At 39.6% G+C, this 17,158-nt stretch overlaps 1 protein-coding gene across 1 annotated transcript in view; it reads left to right on the forward strand.

Annotated features, from left to right (window-relative positions):
• Nucleotides 1–4,504: 4,504 nt before the first annotated feature.
• Nucleotides 4,505–17,158, forward strand: part of ULK4 (unc-51 like kinase 4) — a 195,042-nt gene continuing 182,388 nt past the window's right edge. The window contains exons 1-7 of the mRNA XM_081346237.1: nucleotides 4,505–4,602; nucleotides 9,796–9,992; nucleotides 11,577–11,676; nucleotides 14,055–14,194; nucleotides 14,302–14,461; nucleotides 14,861–14,962; nucleotides 16,803–16,886. Coding sequence (XP_081202363.1) covers nucleotides 9,855–9,992; nucleotides 11,577–11,676; nucleotides 14,055–14,194; nucleotides 14,302–14,461; nucleotides 14,861–14,962; nucleotides 16,803–16,886 — 724 coding nt within the window. The 5' untranslated portion in view covers nucleotides 4,505–4,602; nucleotides 9,796–9,854. The remainder of the gene's footprint in view (nucleotides 4,603–9,795; nucleotides 9,993–11,576; nucleotides 11,677–14,054; nucleotides 14,195–14,301; nucleotides 14,462–14,860; nucleotides 14,963–16,802; nucleotides 16,887–17,158) is intronic.

The raw sequence follows: 17,158 nt of genomic DNA on the forward strand, positions 1-17,158 counted from the left end.
TCCTGGATTCACGACTCAATTTTGAAGACCATATAGGAGCCGTGACCAGGGGGGCTTTTGCCCAGGTTCGCCTGGTGCGCCAGTTGCGACCCTATCTGGACCGAGATGCCCTACGCACAGTCACTCATGCGCTCGTGACCTCCTGTTTAGACTACTGCAACGCTCTCTACATGGGGCTGCCCTTGAGGACCACTCGGAGGCTTCAGCTGGTGCAGAATGCGGCCGCGCGAGTTGTGATGGGGGTTTCCCGATACTCCCATGTAACACCTCTACTCCGCGAGCTGCATTGGCTCCCGGTTACCCTCCGGGTGAGATTCAAGGTGCTGGTGATGACCTATAAAGCCCTAAATGGCTTGGGTCCGGGATATCTGAGGGAACACCTGCTGCCGGCATCAAGTTCCCTTCGTCCAGTGCGCTCCCACAGGGAGGGTCTTCTCAGGGTGCCACCGGTAAGAGATTGCCGGCGGGTAACACCCAGGGATAGGGCCTTCTCAGTGGGGGCGCCTGCCCTTTGGAACCAGCTGCCAGTGGAGCTGAGGACTGCCCCCGAACTCCGTTCATTCCGCCGGGGCCTGAAGACCTGGCTCTTCGAGCTCTCTGGCCCAGGCTGAGGATTAATCTTATTTTAACTGGGGCTTTATTTATGCAGGGACAAATATAATTTTTTTTTAAATTTGTTTTTAACTTTTGTATCTTGGTTTTTTAATCACCCTGTAAACCGCCCTGAGTCCTTCGGGAAAGGGCGGTATATAAATGTAATAAAATAAATAAATAAAGCTTGGTTCTCTCCAAAGTTCCAACCCAAAATATTCCATTCTTTATACAGCCCTGTCCCGGCCGCCACATCCCTCTTTTTCCCCATTGGCTGAGGTACTATAACAGGGGTGTCAAACTCAATTTCATTGAGGGCCGCATCAGCATTGCGGTTGCCCTCAGGGGGCTGGGTAGGTGTGGCCTGGGTGGGTGTGGCCTACTGGGTGGGCGTGGCTTAAGTACATATGGCCTACTGGGTGGGCGTGGCCAGCTCTACATCATTTGCATCAAGGGTGCCTATGGGTGAGGAGTGGGACAGATCTGAGAGTCTCTGGCAGGAGGAGGGTCTCTGGGCCAGAGCCAAGGCAGTGGGGGCCGTTCCCTCACTGTTTCCAGGATGGCTTCGCGGGCCACATGAAACCACTTTGCGGGCCGGATCTGGCCCCCGGGCTTTGTGTTTGACATGTCTGTACTATAAGGTTACATTCTTTCCGACTGCCTCCTACATATTTCCTGCTACATATTAAATCATACAACACATGTACATTAAAATTAAGAGATAATTTATGCAAGATGTGTCAGTTAATATTAATCAACTAATTGCACATGTTCAGTTGCCTGAGTTCTGCCCCCCCTTTTTTGTACGTTTTATTAATTCTTTAATTTTACATTCAGATATTTATGAAGCAATACGGTGGTTGAGTAGTCAAAAGTAAAGAATGGCAAATAACAAATTATTTGAAAATAGCTCAAGTTACGTCAACAAAGATTCCCTCTTCGATTCCCTTAGTTATAACATAATCAAATTAACCGAATTAATACTTTTCTAATTGTGACATAATCAATTAGAAGAATTTTCAATATATTTTCACTTATACATATCCATGTCCTGTTTTTAAGCTTAACCTAATTGCAATAGAATATTCCAGAATAGCCTATAATATATAAAAGAAAACTTAATTTTTGGGTAACCCACATTTCCCTATTTCATTAAAAAGTAATTATCCTGTCTACAATACTTACATTGTTCATTTCAATACATTCTTGTTTTTTGCAAGTAAATTTTATTTATCATCTTAATAGTTCACCAATTATTAAAAAAAATCTTTTGTTAGATCTTTCCAAATTCTATAATATAAATCAATTCTAATAGCCAACTTTCCTTTTCCTTAAGACACCTAAAAGCTAAATATAAAATCAATTTATATCTGTATCATTACAACAAATATATTCTATATATCATCTTAATAATTCATCAATTATTAAAATAATGTTTTATTATATCATTCCAGATTCTATAGCATAGTTCCCATCTATTATAGTTTCTTCTCCACTCAGTAAATTTCCACTGCAGCAAATTTAATTTTAAATTTCTCTTTCAACATTATTTTTTTGAAGACCTTTACTTCTATCACAAGAAAAACAGGAGAACAAGTACACAACTAACATAGAAGACAAAAATCTCTATAAACAACGAGTCATGTTGCCAATCATGAATAGAGAATAATGCCATCCAAGTGTACCGGAGCTGGGGCAGGATTGGGGCTGGCTGAGAGGCTTTGCTGGAGCCCTGCCAACCCAGCAGGGGAACGAGGAGCTCTGGCAGCCGCTGTTGATCTGGCAGAGCGGGGCCCTTGGGAGGGATCAAAAAAGGAGGAAGAAGCTGACTGACAGGAGGAAAAAGGAAGGTTGCGACCTGGTGATGTCAGGTGGAGCAAGCGGCTTGCTGGAGTTTGTTCCATTGAGAATTATCCGGGTGAAGAGTGAGGGAGAATAAGAGAGTGGGGTTTTTTTGAAGCCTTTTTTACTGTTTTTTCATTGCTGGCCAGCCAGAAGGAGGAAGAGAGAGGAGAGAGAGTGGGGGGGAGATGAAGCCTTTTTACTGTTTTTTGTTGTTGTTGTTGTTGTTGTGGGCAAGCCAGACAAAGGGGAGGGAGAGCGGGTAAGTCAGGTAAGTTTTACTTCTTTTCCTTTGTTGGAACAAGCTGGGCGGAGGAAGAGCGAGGGAAGAGCTTGACTGGGCTGAGCGTATTTTTTAGTGGGGAAAAGTTAGAGGGAGAGAGGGAGGGGGAAAATAGAGAGATTTTGTAGAACCAGCTGGAGGAGGCAAAGGGGACAGAGAAGGGGAGAATTACGAGGAGTGAGGACAGAGAAAGACGAGAAGGGAGAAGGGAGGTCCCTGCAGGTTCCAGACAGAGATTGACCGCCTTCACACCACTCAAGCTACTGTTACCAGGGGCTGATTACCATTGTTGTACGCAAGCTGCAGCTACTAGGGACTGACTACCATCGTTTTACCAGGAACTGACTACCATCGTTTTATGCAAGCTGCTGTTACCAAGGACTGACTACCATTGCCCCTGTAAGTTGTAACTGCCTGAGATCGACCAGTATTATTCCATGTGAGCTACCGCCAAGAGAGATTGACTATCATCGCCTTGTGTGAGTGGCTGTCGACCGTGACTGAGCATTACCACACTGGGTGCCTCTGTTAATCAGAGGTGCCAAAGTGAGAGGCCCCTTGGAACCACAGCCAGGTCAAGAGGAGGCCAAGGGGACCCGGACTTTAGCGGTCCCTACGGGGATGGCCCTACACAAGTAAAGATGTATCACCATAACAGACATACTTTTGTAGACAACTCTGGAAAATATACTAATAAAACTCAAAATTAAAAGCCAGCTTCCCTATACTGCTGGATAAGAAACAATAAAAATGTGAAAGGAACAATAAAATTTGGAAAAATTGTTATGGAAGTCAATGCAAAATAACCACAGAACCTTTTGCAAAATATATAGAATGGTAGGGAAACAAAAACATTTGCAACTGAGATATGTAAAGGAAATAAATTAAGTCAAAAAAGTCAAGCAGAGAGGCCTTTGTCCTTGGTCACCATAAAGTACCTTGAATAATTCTTGATAGTTACTCTTTCAAGAAAAAGAATAGCTAATCTGTCCCTTTCTGAAAAAAGAAATACAAGTAATCCTCAAATTATGACAGTTCACTTAGTGACTGTTCGAAGTTACGACATAACCCCCCCAAGTACTTACCACAGAGTCCCAGAGTTATGAATGTTGCAGCACCACAGCAGTCGTTCACCCTTATGAACGAAGGCAGAGGCATTGTAGCAATCACCCTACCTATTCCCCCTCCTCCCCCGGGCAGGTCTCCACACGCACTAGACCTCTGGAGACTCACCTTCCGAAGATCTAGCAAGCTCTCTCCAGCTTCTCTGCTGCAGTTTCATTGCCTGCTTTGTTGCTTCAGGCCTTTGGTGCATTCACAGAGAACAGAGGCCTAAAGTAGTTTGAGATCACAAGAGATCAGTAGCGTGTGATCTTATGCTACTGATCTTGAATGATCTCACACTACTTTAGGCCTCTGTTCTCTGCGAATTGAATCCTGGATAAGATCTGCTGCAAAAGGCTTGCAAATGGAAGGAAGGCTTCCTTCTGTTTGCTGTTTTCTTGCCGAAACCCTGTGTGTCCCTGTAGACTCTGGTCATCTTTGGAAAAAGCCCTTGCTGCTGAAAACAGAGCCCAGGAAGGGCTGGTGCATCCCTCCTGGGCTCTGTTCTTGCTGGCAAATGCTTTTTGCAAAGATGATCGGAGCTAGAGGGACACAATCTACTTGTAGGCTTCGACAAGTCTTTGCAAAAAGCCTCTGTCGTCAGGAACAGAGCCCAGGAGGGCTGGCACATTCCTCCAGGGCTGTTTTCGGCAGTAAGGGCTTTTTGCAAAGACAATCGGAGCCTACAAGGAGAGCAGGGCGCACTTGTCCCACTTTGCTTTTGGAGTGCCTGGAGCAGGCAAACCGTGGCAGAGAGGAGACAGCTCGCTAGATCTTTGCAAGTAAGTGAGACCACCCATGGTAGGATGGGAGGGGGAGAGTGAAGCAATTGTGGGAAGCATGAAATAAGTCAGTGGGTTGGGAGAGTCTTTGAGTGGCCTGTTCCATCACTACGCCCTTCATGGCCGTTCCCACCCTGAGATATCTCATACACTTAACGACCTGCACATTCGATATTCAGGATACTGAATATGCTAAGAGCTCAAAGCATTGTTAGAGACCCCACACGGCCACTTCATGGTCTGCTTCTGTTGCTCCCCTCTGAGAGGAAGTTTTGAAGGACTACTAGGTTTTGTAACCACTTTGTTACCTATGTCATCCATCTTATAAATTCACAGGATTCTTTTTGCTCATCATGGATACATCTGAACTCAACTGTATTGTTTCTCTGTATCATGTATGTGTTTGTATGTGGGTATATGTATAATTTTTTGTCTTGTATATTGGAGGTGATTACCCTTTGAAAGCTGAATGCAACAAAATTTCATTTTAAATATATACTGATTAGTTTACATTTAAAATGACAATAAAAGTTATTCTATTTTATTTGATTTGATTAGTGAATGTGTGGCCGAAAGCTGGAGTTTTCAAATTCATTTTACATGATATACTCCAACGAATCTTTGGGTTACGAATGTAATTGACAGGCTCCATTACATTCGTAACTCAAGGTTTACCTATATAACTCTACTTGCAGTGTGAAATTTACTTCCAAGGTGGAAATAAATCCAATTCAAAATTACATGTGGTAACTGTAACACAAGGATGAATATCACCTGTATTGTATGAAGAGTACAGAAGCCATTGTATCAAAACACTTCCAAAGCCCTGAGATGTTTTACATCTACTAATAATTCATGTAACTCATGATCAGAAAATTGTTTACAATGATGCCAAAGCTGGCAGCAGAGCATACTGGAAGTAGCCATTATTTCTGAGTCTGATGGAGCACCATGACAGAAATAGCAGCCAGTGTGTTATACTCTTACCTATACGGATACATCTAGTTGTGGATAGCATTGAAAAATGCTTCAAATCCTTTAGATTTTGAATAGTTTACAAACTCAGGTTTTCAGTATTTTGTGTAGAGAATACCGAGGTAGCCTTGAAAAAGTTATGCTGCGGCTGTAAGAAAAACAATCTAAAAGAAGAGGAGATGAGAAAAAATTGAAAGATTTCCCTTGTTGGACTCTCCTAGATACAAGAGAGAGAATGAGACAGAATCTTGAAAACCTGATAGTTTCTCTTTAATTATACCTGTACAACAGAGTTCCAGTTCATGCGAGATCTTTTTCTGGTTCTGACCACCTGAAAGAAGAGATACCTGGTTTAGTTGAAGAATTTCTAGGTTTAGGAACTGCGGCATAATCAGTTTATGCTTACTATTGCCAAGATGTTTTGAATTTAAATATTTTGATGAAGGAAAATTATTTTGAAATTGTTTCTGGAATATTACTAAGTATACTTTGGCCACCTAATGAGAAGGAAGGACTCACTGGAGAAGAGCCTAATGCTGGGAAAGATTGAGGGCAATAGAAGAAGGGGACGACAGAGAATGAGGTGGCTGGATGGAGTCATTGAAGCAGTAGGAGTGAGCTTAGATGGACTCCAGAAGATGGCAGAGGACAGGAAGGCCTGGAGGAACGTTGTCCATAGGGTCGCGATGGGTCGGACACGACTTCGCAACTAACAACAACAATGTCAAAATATAGCAAAGTATTTCCTTCATTATTTATTGAAAGAGGAATGTAAGATTCTTGAAAACCATTACTTATTAATGACATTGTTGAACATTGCTTTACAACATTTGATATGTATTCTTACTATAATAAGCTGAAAAAATTATTTTAATCAGACTAATTTGATTCAGAAAGTCAGATCTTTGCTTATTAAACTGGCATACAGGAAGTTGGGTTCATGTATAAAACTGCTTTGTTCCCTCTTATCCTGAAACCAGAATTTGACAGGTGGTCATATTTCATTCAAAGTGACAAGCAATAGACAATCAGTTAAAAATAAGCCAAGATCATATAATAGATTGCCATGGCATGATTTAAAATCTAGTTCTATTCAGGTAACTGCAGGTTTACAGCAATTGTGGTCAAGAAACAAAGGAACATGTGCATGGGCAAAAAATGTAAGTCATATTCTTGGCTTAAACACATAATGGCTTAGGCCTACATGGCTTAGGCCCGGGATACTTGCAGGACCGTCTGCTACCAGGGAAGACTTCCCATCGCCCAGTGCGCTCACACAGAGGGCCTCCTCAGGGTGCCGTCGGCCAGACAATGTCGGCTGGCGACCCCCAGGGGGAGGGCCTTCTCTGTGGGAGCACCAGCCCTTTGGAACCAACTTCCCCTTGAGCTTCGGATGGCCCCGGACCTCCGGTCCTTTCGCCGCGACCTCAAAACTTTTCTCTTCCATCAGGCTGACCTGGATTGATGATGGGTTTTAAAATATGTTTTAATTTTTAACTGTAGTTAATCTATTTTGGGGCTGTTATTTAATTCTTTTTTAAAATTTTTGTATTGTTGTTTTTATTGTTGTAAGCCGCCCTGAGTCCTTCAGGAGATAGGGCGGCATATAAGTCCCAAAAATAAATAAATAAATAATAAATAATTGCCTGAAATCTTGCCATTATGCACTATTTTATGAAAACAGGAAAATGAAACATCATAGGAATTCTCTGGAGAAACAATAGAAGCATTTTTGTTTTCAAGTATTTTATACTTTTGCCTGTCATATTTTAATAAATAGGCTGCTTAATAATGAAAGGAACTGTACGTTGTTTTTGTCACAGTGCTACTAACATTTTCCTTGTGCTTTATTTGAACATTTTTTGTTTTAGTTTAAAAGCAATCAATGTTGGCTGGTTGGGGAATTCGCAGTGTTGGTCCACGCATCTTAAATTTGCTGAGGTTGTGATACACTGCCCGAAAGCATTAATATGGAATGTTGTAATACAACGCCACGGTTGTCTTGTGTTTAGAGTTCTCGTGATGCCACCAAACTACCTATGATGCTAGTTATTGCGGCAATGTAGTAAAACCACTTACCAGGGGCAATTTGGTTAGAACTCAACGAATACAAAAAGTCCCCTTAGCAACGGAGACGTTGGCGCAGAGTGGTGAACATCCGGGAAACACGGGTAAAATGGGTAGGGCGTCTCTCTAGCGTTCCTCGAAATATTATCCGCGATTGTTTCCGGCATCCTGCGCCGTATCTAAGAAACCGAGTAGGCGGGACTGGTTCAAACCATAAAGCAAACTAGAGGGGGGAGAGTTTGAGTTCCTTCCCCCCCCCAATACTTCTAATAAACAATATGAAAAGGGTTTCCTAACAAAGAATATGTTTCCTGTACATTATCTTTAATTTTTGCATCCAACAAATATACATTCAAGCAATACCCGCTTTACTTAGAAAATACAAAAGCATCAATTAGCTTTTACACGATTTAGAACAGCCCCTTTAGGAGGCAGGTCTCGGTCCTGTAAGTTAACAAAGCGTTACAATTCATTTTCCTACACTTTTCGCCTGTCTTTGTCGCTAAGGTGGACTCATTTCTTCTCGCGAAGCAAGTACAGTATATGCATTTTAAAAAATTATTCTCCGGAAACAAACTTATACATTTTTTAATCCCCCCCGCCCCAAGGTTAACTGAAAGTGGGGCGGGAACAGTAAAGCAGAACAAGGGTGTGAACGAGAGATCTTTCCTTGCTATCGCCCTTGTTTTCTGAAGGCTCCTGAAGATGTCCATTTGCGCCTCCCCCCAGTTCTTCTGAGGGCTTCCCCTTCGTATTTACGGTGGCTCCAGGTGGTACGATTGAGTTATAAGGCAGCGAAGAATAGAACCTCAGCCTACAAAAGCAATACTTTTTTCGAATAAGGGCTTGTCTGCACTTCTTTTCTGACGTTCAACAGGCAGGTTTAGGACATAAAATAGTGTACCTCTCTTTCTGCATTTTGTGCATGCATATACGTGTAACGCTCTCCCTACCTCAGGGGTAGGCAACCTCGGCTCTTTTATGACTCATGGACTTCAACTCCCAGAATTCCTGAGTCAGCATAGCTGACTCAGGAATTCTGGGAGTTGAAGTCCATGAGTCATAAAAGAGCCGAGGTTGCCTACCCCTGCCCTACCTCCTCCTCTATCCCTCGCTCTCCCCCTCTTTCCCGCCAAAACCTCTTCCTTTTATATCCTCTCCCCGCTTCTTCCTCTTTTCCGGGCGCGCGGCCTCCGGGACTCTTGGAGAGGTCCGGCGTCAGTCTGTGCCCTGCCGTTGCCCTCAGCGCTAATCAGCTGGAGCTGCGAGCGCTGATGCCCGGGTCTCAGCAGAGCCTCGGCTGACTCCCCTCTCCCTCCCCATCCCAGGCCTATGCACTGCCGCCGGCGACAGCGGAGGAAGCCAGAGCTCAGGGGTTGCACATCCCGCCACCGGCGACAGCGGAGGCCACCGGAGTCCGGATTTGCACCCCGCTGCACCTGCAGAGCTTGGGCGCCGCTGCGGCCGCTTCGGCTCACCCCTCCTCCCGCCTCGCCCCGCCACTGTATATGTGTGGGACGCCTTGGAAGGAAGGGGAAGTACGTGTATTTTCTGGAAGATTCCTCTGCTTTATTTTAATTCCAGGATAAAAACTGAAAGAAAGGCTCTTTTCCTTATAATTGTCCCAGTTATACGACATGGAAAGGAAAAATATATATTATCAGGCTATTTCTTTAACTGATTTTACCGTACTTGGTTGTGGCCTCTCCATAGTTTCCGTTGATTAAAAAAAAGGCTGTTTACAAAAAAAAGTTCTGTTCTACTTTTCTTCATCGTAGATGATTGAATAAACTTTGGCTGGATTCACACATGCTATATCACGATTTACAAACCATAGTAGCTGGATTGATGCATATGCTGGGCAAAAAATAACAACCTTATTCTTCCCTAAAAGGTATTAAATTAGGATGATTTTCTTTTCGGTGGTAGAATGGGTATAATGACATTGAGTTCTCTTGTTTCCGAAGTTGAATTGTGATGTGTTGCTGCTTTCTCCTGGTTGGAATCTGTTTTGGGGCAATGTTTCTGGATTTCCTGGAGCTTCAGTGTTCAAAGCTTATACTAAACTAATCAATCATCTGTAATGTATTCATAATTGGATATTAATTCTTAATATGGCAAGCTAAAACCAGGTTGTTTTTTGTTTTAAAGGTGGCATTTTATGACAGAATCTCTGTTTCCAAACTGATGTATGCCATATAGTTTTCATTATGGAGAACTTTATTTTATATGAAGAGATTGGAAGAGGGAACAAGACTGTTGTTTATAAAGGCAGAAGAAAAGGAACTATTAATTTTGTGGCCATATTGTGTACTGATAAATGTAAAAGAGCTGAAATCACAAACTGGGTAAGAATTACGTTATTTTTGGAAGATATCTTCATTTACAAACATTAAGAGCTTATTATAAAATATATTTATTTCACCCACTATATAATGTAAATATATTTGATTAAGACATCTTGATCTTGAATCAAAGCAAATTTAGGATAGAAACTTTAATCACAGTTTTTATTGAAAGCTTTTGCTGGTTTTTTAAAATAATCTCACTTTTCTGTGCAATTTTGGTCAGACAGGATGATTTTCATCCAAAATAGATATTTGAAATATGTTATAGGGAAAAAACCAATCTGTTTTTAATAGTAATTTCAGTTTATGGTAATACTACAATTTCTATTATGGATGATCACACATTCAGCCAGATGTTTAGACCGGAATTGCCATTTTTGTCCCCTTTGTCCACAAACCTTCCCAAGAACCTGGGATAGGCAGATGTTATTTAATAATATTAAAGGGTATCATCACTGGATGTAAACTGTTCAAAATAAAGGTGACTTTTGCAATTGACGATTTTGTTAAATGTCTATTATATTACTGCAATCTGTTCACAACAATGTGAAGTCACAGCTGCCAGTACTTCAGCTAGTATTGGCCTTCATAAGGCAAGTTCTTCCCAATAACTTAGGATCATAATGTATCAGTGTTACGTATGTGCAGATTCAAAAAGTGTAGCCTTTTGCAATTAACAGATGGAAATATTGTCAATGTGCAGTTTTTGTAAGTGGCGTCCAAGATTTTTGGGCATTCCACCCAGTGTGCCTAGAACCACTGGGACCACCACAGGCAACATATATCATAATCTTTCAGTTTTGATTATCAGATCTTGCTACTTTTTGATCTTCTCCGATTCTTTGTGTTCTGTTCTATGATCACCTGATATCGCCATATCAAATATTTTTTCTTTTTCTTTTCCACCTTGGTTAAATGGTATGTTATGAGCCAAGGCTTTATCAGTCTATATTCAAAAATCTGACAATATTTCAACCTGCTTATCTTCAATTATTTTTTCAACTCTGTGTTCCTACCGATTTTTAATTAGTGGCACATGATAATTTTTATAGATTTTTAGTGAATCAGTTTGACAACTGCATTATGTCATGTATAGGTCAGTTTGTGCAATCTTTTTGCAACAGCTGAGTATGTAATTTTTTTTCTTTGCCTCTGAGCAATTTGCACTTAGAATCATTTTATGATTTTTTAAAATCTGCTCTTGATTGCATTTATTTGAATAACTGGCTCTTGTGGATCCAAAATCAAGACTTTATATTTTTAATGTTCCAGCTGAAAGTTATTGCCAGCTATTATAATTAATTCATTAAACTGAATGATAGTGAAAACTATCCAGTTACAAAAAGTGCAATTGCATGTTTACATTAAGCACTCCTGATCCAACTATATGTTACAGTGAACAGAAGTTAATGCAGCTTTTATATCTTGCACAGTTTAGTAGAATAGTTTTTACATATTTGAATTCATGCTTACTTTTTATATGCAATTGTTTAACTATTTAGCGGAAGAAAACACACAGGAGCAGAATTTTAGAGAACTCAAATTGATTCAAGCCTACTTTAGTGTAATGTTTATCTATTACAGGTACGTTTAACTCATGAAATTAGACATAAGAACATAGTAACATTTTATGAATGGTATGAGACAAGCAACCATCTCTGGCTTGTGGTGGAATTGTGCACAGGTGAGAGGATGATAGAACTACTTATTTATTTATGAAAAAAATTCTATACCATAATAAAAAAGACTTGGAAGCTTACATAGAATATAATTTTAAAAAATCCATGGTAACATGTAAAATCACAGGTGAATATATTGTTGTTGTTGTTAGCTGCGAAGTCGTGTCCAACCCATCGCGACCCTATGGACAAAGTTCCTCCAGGCCTTCTTGTCCTCTACCATCTTCTGGAGTCCATTTAAGCTCACACCTACAGCTTCAGTGACTCCCTCCGGCCACCTCATTCTCTGTTGTCCCCTTCTTCTGTTGCCCTCAATCTTTCCCAGCATTAGGCTCTTCTCCAGTGAGTCCTTCCTTCTCATTAGATGGCCAAAGTATTTGAGTTTCAAAGTGAATATATAGCAACAATAAAAGCAACAAACAACAACCAAAGATTAAAACAATAAAACTGAATATCATAAAATCAAAGGAAAGCCTGACAGAGTTGTTTTGGAAAGACAGCAATTTCAGAAATGTTATTATCATTATAGGACAATATTTGATTCTTTTCAGTCTTACTACATCACACTTTCTCAGTTTGTATTTCCTGTCAGTTTGCTAGGCCAATGGTAGATCCTGGAGGCTTTTAAGAAGAGATTGGACAACCATTTCTCTGAAACAATATAGGTGTTCTGCTTGAGCAGGGATGTTGGACTAGAAGACTTCCAAACTCCTTTCTAACTCTTATTCTGTTACTGGACAGTGATGGATTTGTAACATTAAATAATTATACTTTCAGAATTAAACTAATCAGAATAAAGCTGATTTAGACAATGTTCTATAACAGTGGTGGCGAACCTTTTAGAGACCGAGTGCCCAAACTGCAACCCCAAACCCACTTACGGTATTTATCGCTGGGTGCCAGGTGGGCGTGGGCCACTGGGTGGGTGTGGCTGTGATGGTCATGGAAGATTGGGTGGGTATGGCCAAGGTAGGTGTAATCACCTCAATGTTGCTCATGGGGAGGGACACCTGTGGGGGTTGGGTAGGGTTGGGGAAGCTCCAGGTGGTCTCTGGCAGGTGGGGCGGTAGGCGGGAGACTCATCCTGTGGGGTGAGGCGAGGCAGGGTAGGGGTGCTATTGCCATGGGGCAAGACAAGGGCTGGGGCAGCTGCTGCCTGACACCATCGGCCCCCGCAGACAGAGGCCAGCGAGCGCACGGGGGCCAACAGCGTCTGTCAGTAGCCACAGCCTGCCGGCCCCTTGACAGGCACACTGGGGCTCCGCAGCCCATCGCCAGCAGTTCAAAGAAGCCGCCTCCGAGATGGATGGTCAGCCAACAGCTGAGGAGGTGATGCAGTGGGTTGTGCCTGGGAAAAGGAGAGCATGCGAGGCCAGAAGGGACAGGATGCGGGGGAGGGAAACCAGCTGTGCCGGGATGCATTCAGTCACGTGGGATCGCAGTGAATTAGCAGGTGGCTGGTTGAAGAGGGACAGTTGCCACCTCCGGGGCATGGCGCAGCTGCCCACAGAGAGGGCTCTGAGTGCTGCCTCTGGCATCCGTGCCATAGGTTCGCCACCACTGTTCTATAACCTTCATAAGAAAAGAGATAGATTGTTCATAGTGGAATGGTTGACATTATCACATGCCAGTATTGTGCTAAGATGACAGCCCTTATTTTCCTTGTTTCAAAGTACTAATGTTTACCTATCAAACGCTAAACAACTTACCACCTATCTGAAGGATAACTCGATATATAACTCAATTAAATCCAAATTCTCTATCAGAGGACTTAAATGAAGCAAGTTGCCATTAGGAAAATGGTGATTTTACTGGAGATGCTCCATTAGTAATATACATTGAAAATATTCTTTCATTGCCTGAGGAAAACCTTTTTCTTTTTCTAGGAATGTTAAATAAACAGAATTCAAACTTCACTGGTTTTATTTTTATGTATTATTAACCAGCTCCTGATTTTTATCATATCTATTGTCCTATTTTCTGTATTGGTATCTTTTATTATTAACATGATTCTTTGGATCCTTACTGAATTTTTAGATAATATTTTTATCACTTATCTTGAAATAAATTTGTCAGTTCTAAATAAATTTGTATTCTAACAGACCTACTGTTAAATAGACAAACAATAGGCTTAGTCATTGACTTGAAATGCAGAAAAGGAATGATTTAACTGGAGACAGGAAAGGACGTTTTTTATGTAAGATTTATTAAATAAGATGCCATCAATCATCTTTCCATCAGGCAATGCATTATAAATTCTGAGCAGATTTCTCCTTTCATTTATGAAAATTAGATGTTTTTCATAGAAATCAGCTTAATTTTTTTTAACAAAAATAGCACTGCAGAGATGAGATTAATGTTTTAATTCATAAATACTTCCCAGGTGGATCATTAGAAATGCTAATTGCTCAAGATGAACATCTACCTGAGAATGTCATCAGAGAATTTGGTATTGATTTGATTACTGGACTGCATCATATACATGAGCTTGGAATTATTTTCTGTGATCTCACACCTAGGAAGGTAAGGGAACATATATTTGCACTGATACGTGATTTCTGAAAATAAATAATTCCTTTTAAATTCAGGAAACTGCTACTTGATACTTCAGTTTGTGTTTAACTTTACAGATTCTCTTGGAAGGACCTGGCACTTTGAAATTCAGTAATTTTTGCTTGGCTAGAGCAGAAGGTGAAAATCTAGAAGATTTTTTTGGTTTGATTGGCACAGAAGAGCCAGGAGATAATAGTTCTGGAAGCACAAGAGAAAATTTGAAAGACAAAATCAGAGGTATATATCAAAATATTTAAATGCAGCAGCAGCTAAATTCTAATCAATGCATATGATAATTTTTCATTAACTGATGTGAGGACAAGTTCAATAATGATCGTTTACTTCACTGAGTAATAATATTGATAAATATCCCTCTTTGGACATTTTCTTATATAGATATAGCTTATTATTTGTCTTTATACTTGCATATAATTGAATGTTGCTGTATTTCTTTTGAAGCTGCATCTGAGTATAAGAAGTCAGTTATACACTGATTGATTTCAGCATTAGAACTAGGTCTTAGTAATCATTCCATGAGTTTCTAAGAAACATAGGATTGGAAAAGCTTGTGGGTCTTAGAGGGATGTCCCTTATATAACATCAGAACAAAGAATTGCTCATTATTTTATTTTGCAGGTTCATTGGTATACACTGCACCAGAAGTGATTAAAGGAGCTGATTTTTCTGTAGCCAGTGATCTTTGGTGTTTGGGCTGCCTATTGTATGAAATGTTTTCAGGTATTACAAGATTCATGTTTGTATAATTAGTATTACACTTTTAATTAATACCATAAATATTAATAGATGTTAGGGTTCTGAGAGTTTATGTGTCCTGTCTTCATGACTTTATGTGAATTTCTTTGCAAATAAATCTTGGACATACAATTCCTCATCCATAATTCAGATTAAAATAACACAAAAGAAAATACAAACACTAAAATAGTTAGAAAATCATAGTATAAGACTTGGGGAATTTTCATTAGCAGAGGACAAACATCTTAATCTGAGCTAAACTTAACGAAAACCTTAGTGATGTGTGAGGTTATCAGAGTATAACTGTAGAATTCTCTGCTGTTGGTCAAAGAGTAACAGTTGTTCATTTTTAAAATAAATATATCATTTGATTCAGGCAACCAAAGATCTTGTTATTCAGTGAGCTTATGCCAGGTTAGGTGTTTACACTATGCAGAACATTACTGAACATGTTGATTATTTATCTGTTTGTATTATGTATTTACATGCTTTATTTTCTGAGATTATCAATATTTTGGATGTAACTCCAACTCAATGTTTTTTAGCCTACTGATAATTGCTAGTTTCTGAATATTTAACTAACTTAATATTATCTGGATATTCTATAATTATAATGTTGCTATTATATCTTAATAATATTTCTTATTATACCTGTACTTGGTTTTAAACTGACTTTGTGATTGTTCAATATGTAAAGTCACTTATCTCAGATGGGTAGCTATAGAAATTGAATAAAATTTAATAAAGTTGTGTCCCATAGTTTTAGTATTTCTCATACATGTAAAATATGGATATTTTGTTTTTTGTATGTTTGTTCATAAAAATTACAGAATTTAAATATGTATATTAGGGGGTTTATTAGCATATGTGTTCTCTCTCTCTCACACACACACAGAGAGATTTTTCTCATTGTCATTTTTTGCAACTAGATATAATTGTTAGCATAGTTGTTGCAAATTATAAAAATAGATGATTAAAATAATAAACTGTATCCCAAGAAATAGGTTTGTTTTATTATGTGTCTGAGCCATTGGTATTTGTCTAAAGAAGATGGTACCATTATTACTAAACTTCAGAGTTGGGGACAGAGGGAGAAGACCACCCTGCCTGGATTCACATGTTAACATTTTCCACATTAAAGCAAAATTAACTTATTTGGTTTCTCTTAAACCCTTTTGTATAAAACCATCTGTCATATTTTTATCAACAGTGATACAGTAGTGATAAACTCCTGCTGTGTTGCTTTGGCTACAGGTGTGTAAATAATTCATCCTTAGCAAATGTGCTGAGAGCTTTCTAATGCAATCATTTAAGTTCTGTTGAACTACCAAGTAGAGCTTCAAAAATGTTTTATTACGTTCTTGTGCAAGACATTATCAAAATGCACTGATTTTGATATATTTAAGAGTTTTTATCCTAGATGCATGGGGGCACCTGGAATTATTAGAATGATGCCTGGTCTCCTCCTCAGCCCTGATAATATTAAAATTAAAAGGCTAATGTAACAACGCTAAAAAATTGGAGAGTTGGACTATTTTGTGAGCTCTCATATAATAAGAACAACAAAATCTTGTTTAAGATTTCACCATGCTTACATGGGTTTGCACTGAAATCTAATGATAAGATTTTTTGTGTCTTTACGTTATGCTGGGGGATCATAAAATTAATGCCAAGTTGAAGGTCAGCTTATGTGATGGTATCAACGCTCCAGTGATTTTAAATGCTGAATGCAGTGAGTGTGTGCTTTTAAATGAACTTTTATAGATTTTTGTTGCTCCATTTTTTTAAAGTTTTACTGAAATCTGCTATAAAATCTGTTTTATAGGAAGACCTCCTTTCAATTCAGAAAACATTGTTGAATTAAAAGAACACATTTTACATGAAGATCCTGCCCCACCTAAACAGAAAGGTATGGTTCTTCTTATAGAGAAAATGTTGAGGTCACCTGGAATTCTCAGTTCTTGCACAGTATCATAATTGTTTAAAGTCCTAACGGGGAGGTAACATTTATTAAGGAAGTTATTAAATCTATATCTCTTGTATTTTCTATATTCATAAGAAGGGAGAAGAGAAGGAAGTAGGGTATGAAAAACATTTTGAATATGAACTGTTTAAAAGTTTGAAATTCTCTGAATGCAGTATAAAGTGTTCAACCTATTTCTCTTTTTTTTTGAAGCTTTA

Source organism: Vipera berus (genome assembly GCF_964194415.1).
Source record: "Vipera berus genome assembly, chromosome: Z".
NCBI lineage: Eukaryota > Metazoa > Chordata > Lepidosauria > Squamata > Viperidae > Vipera > Vipera berus.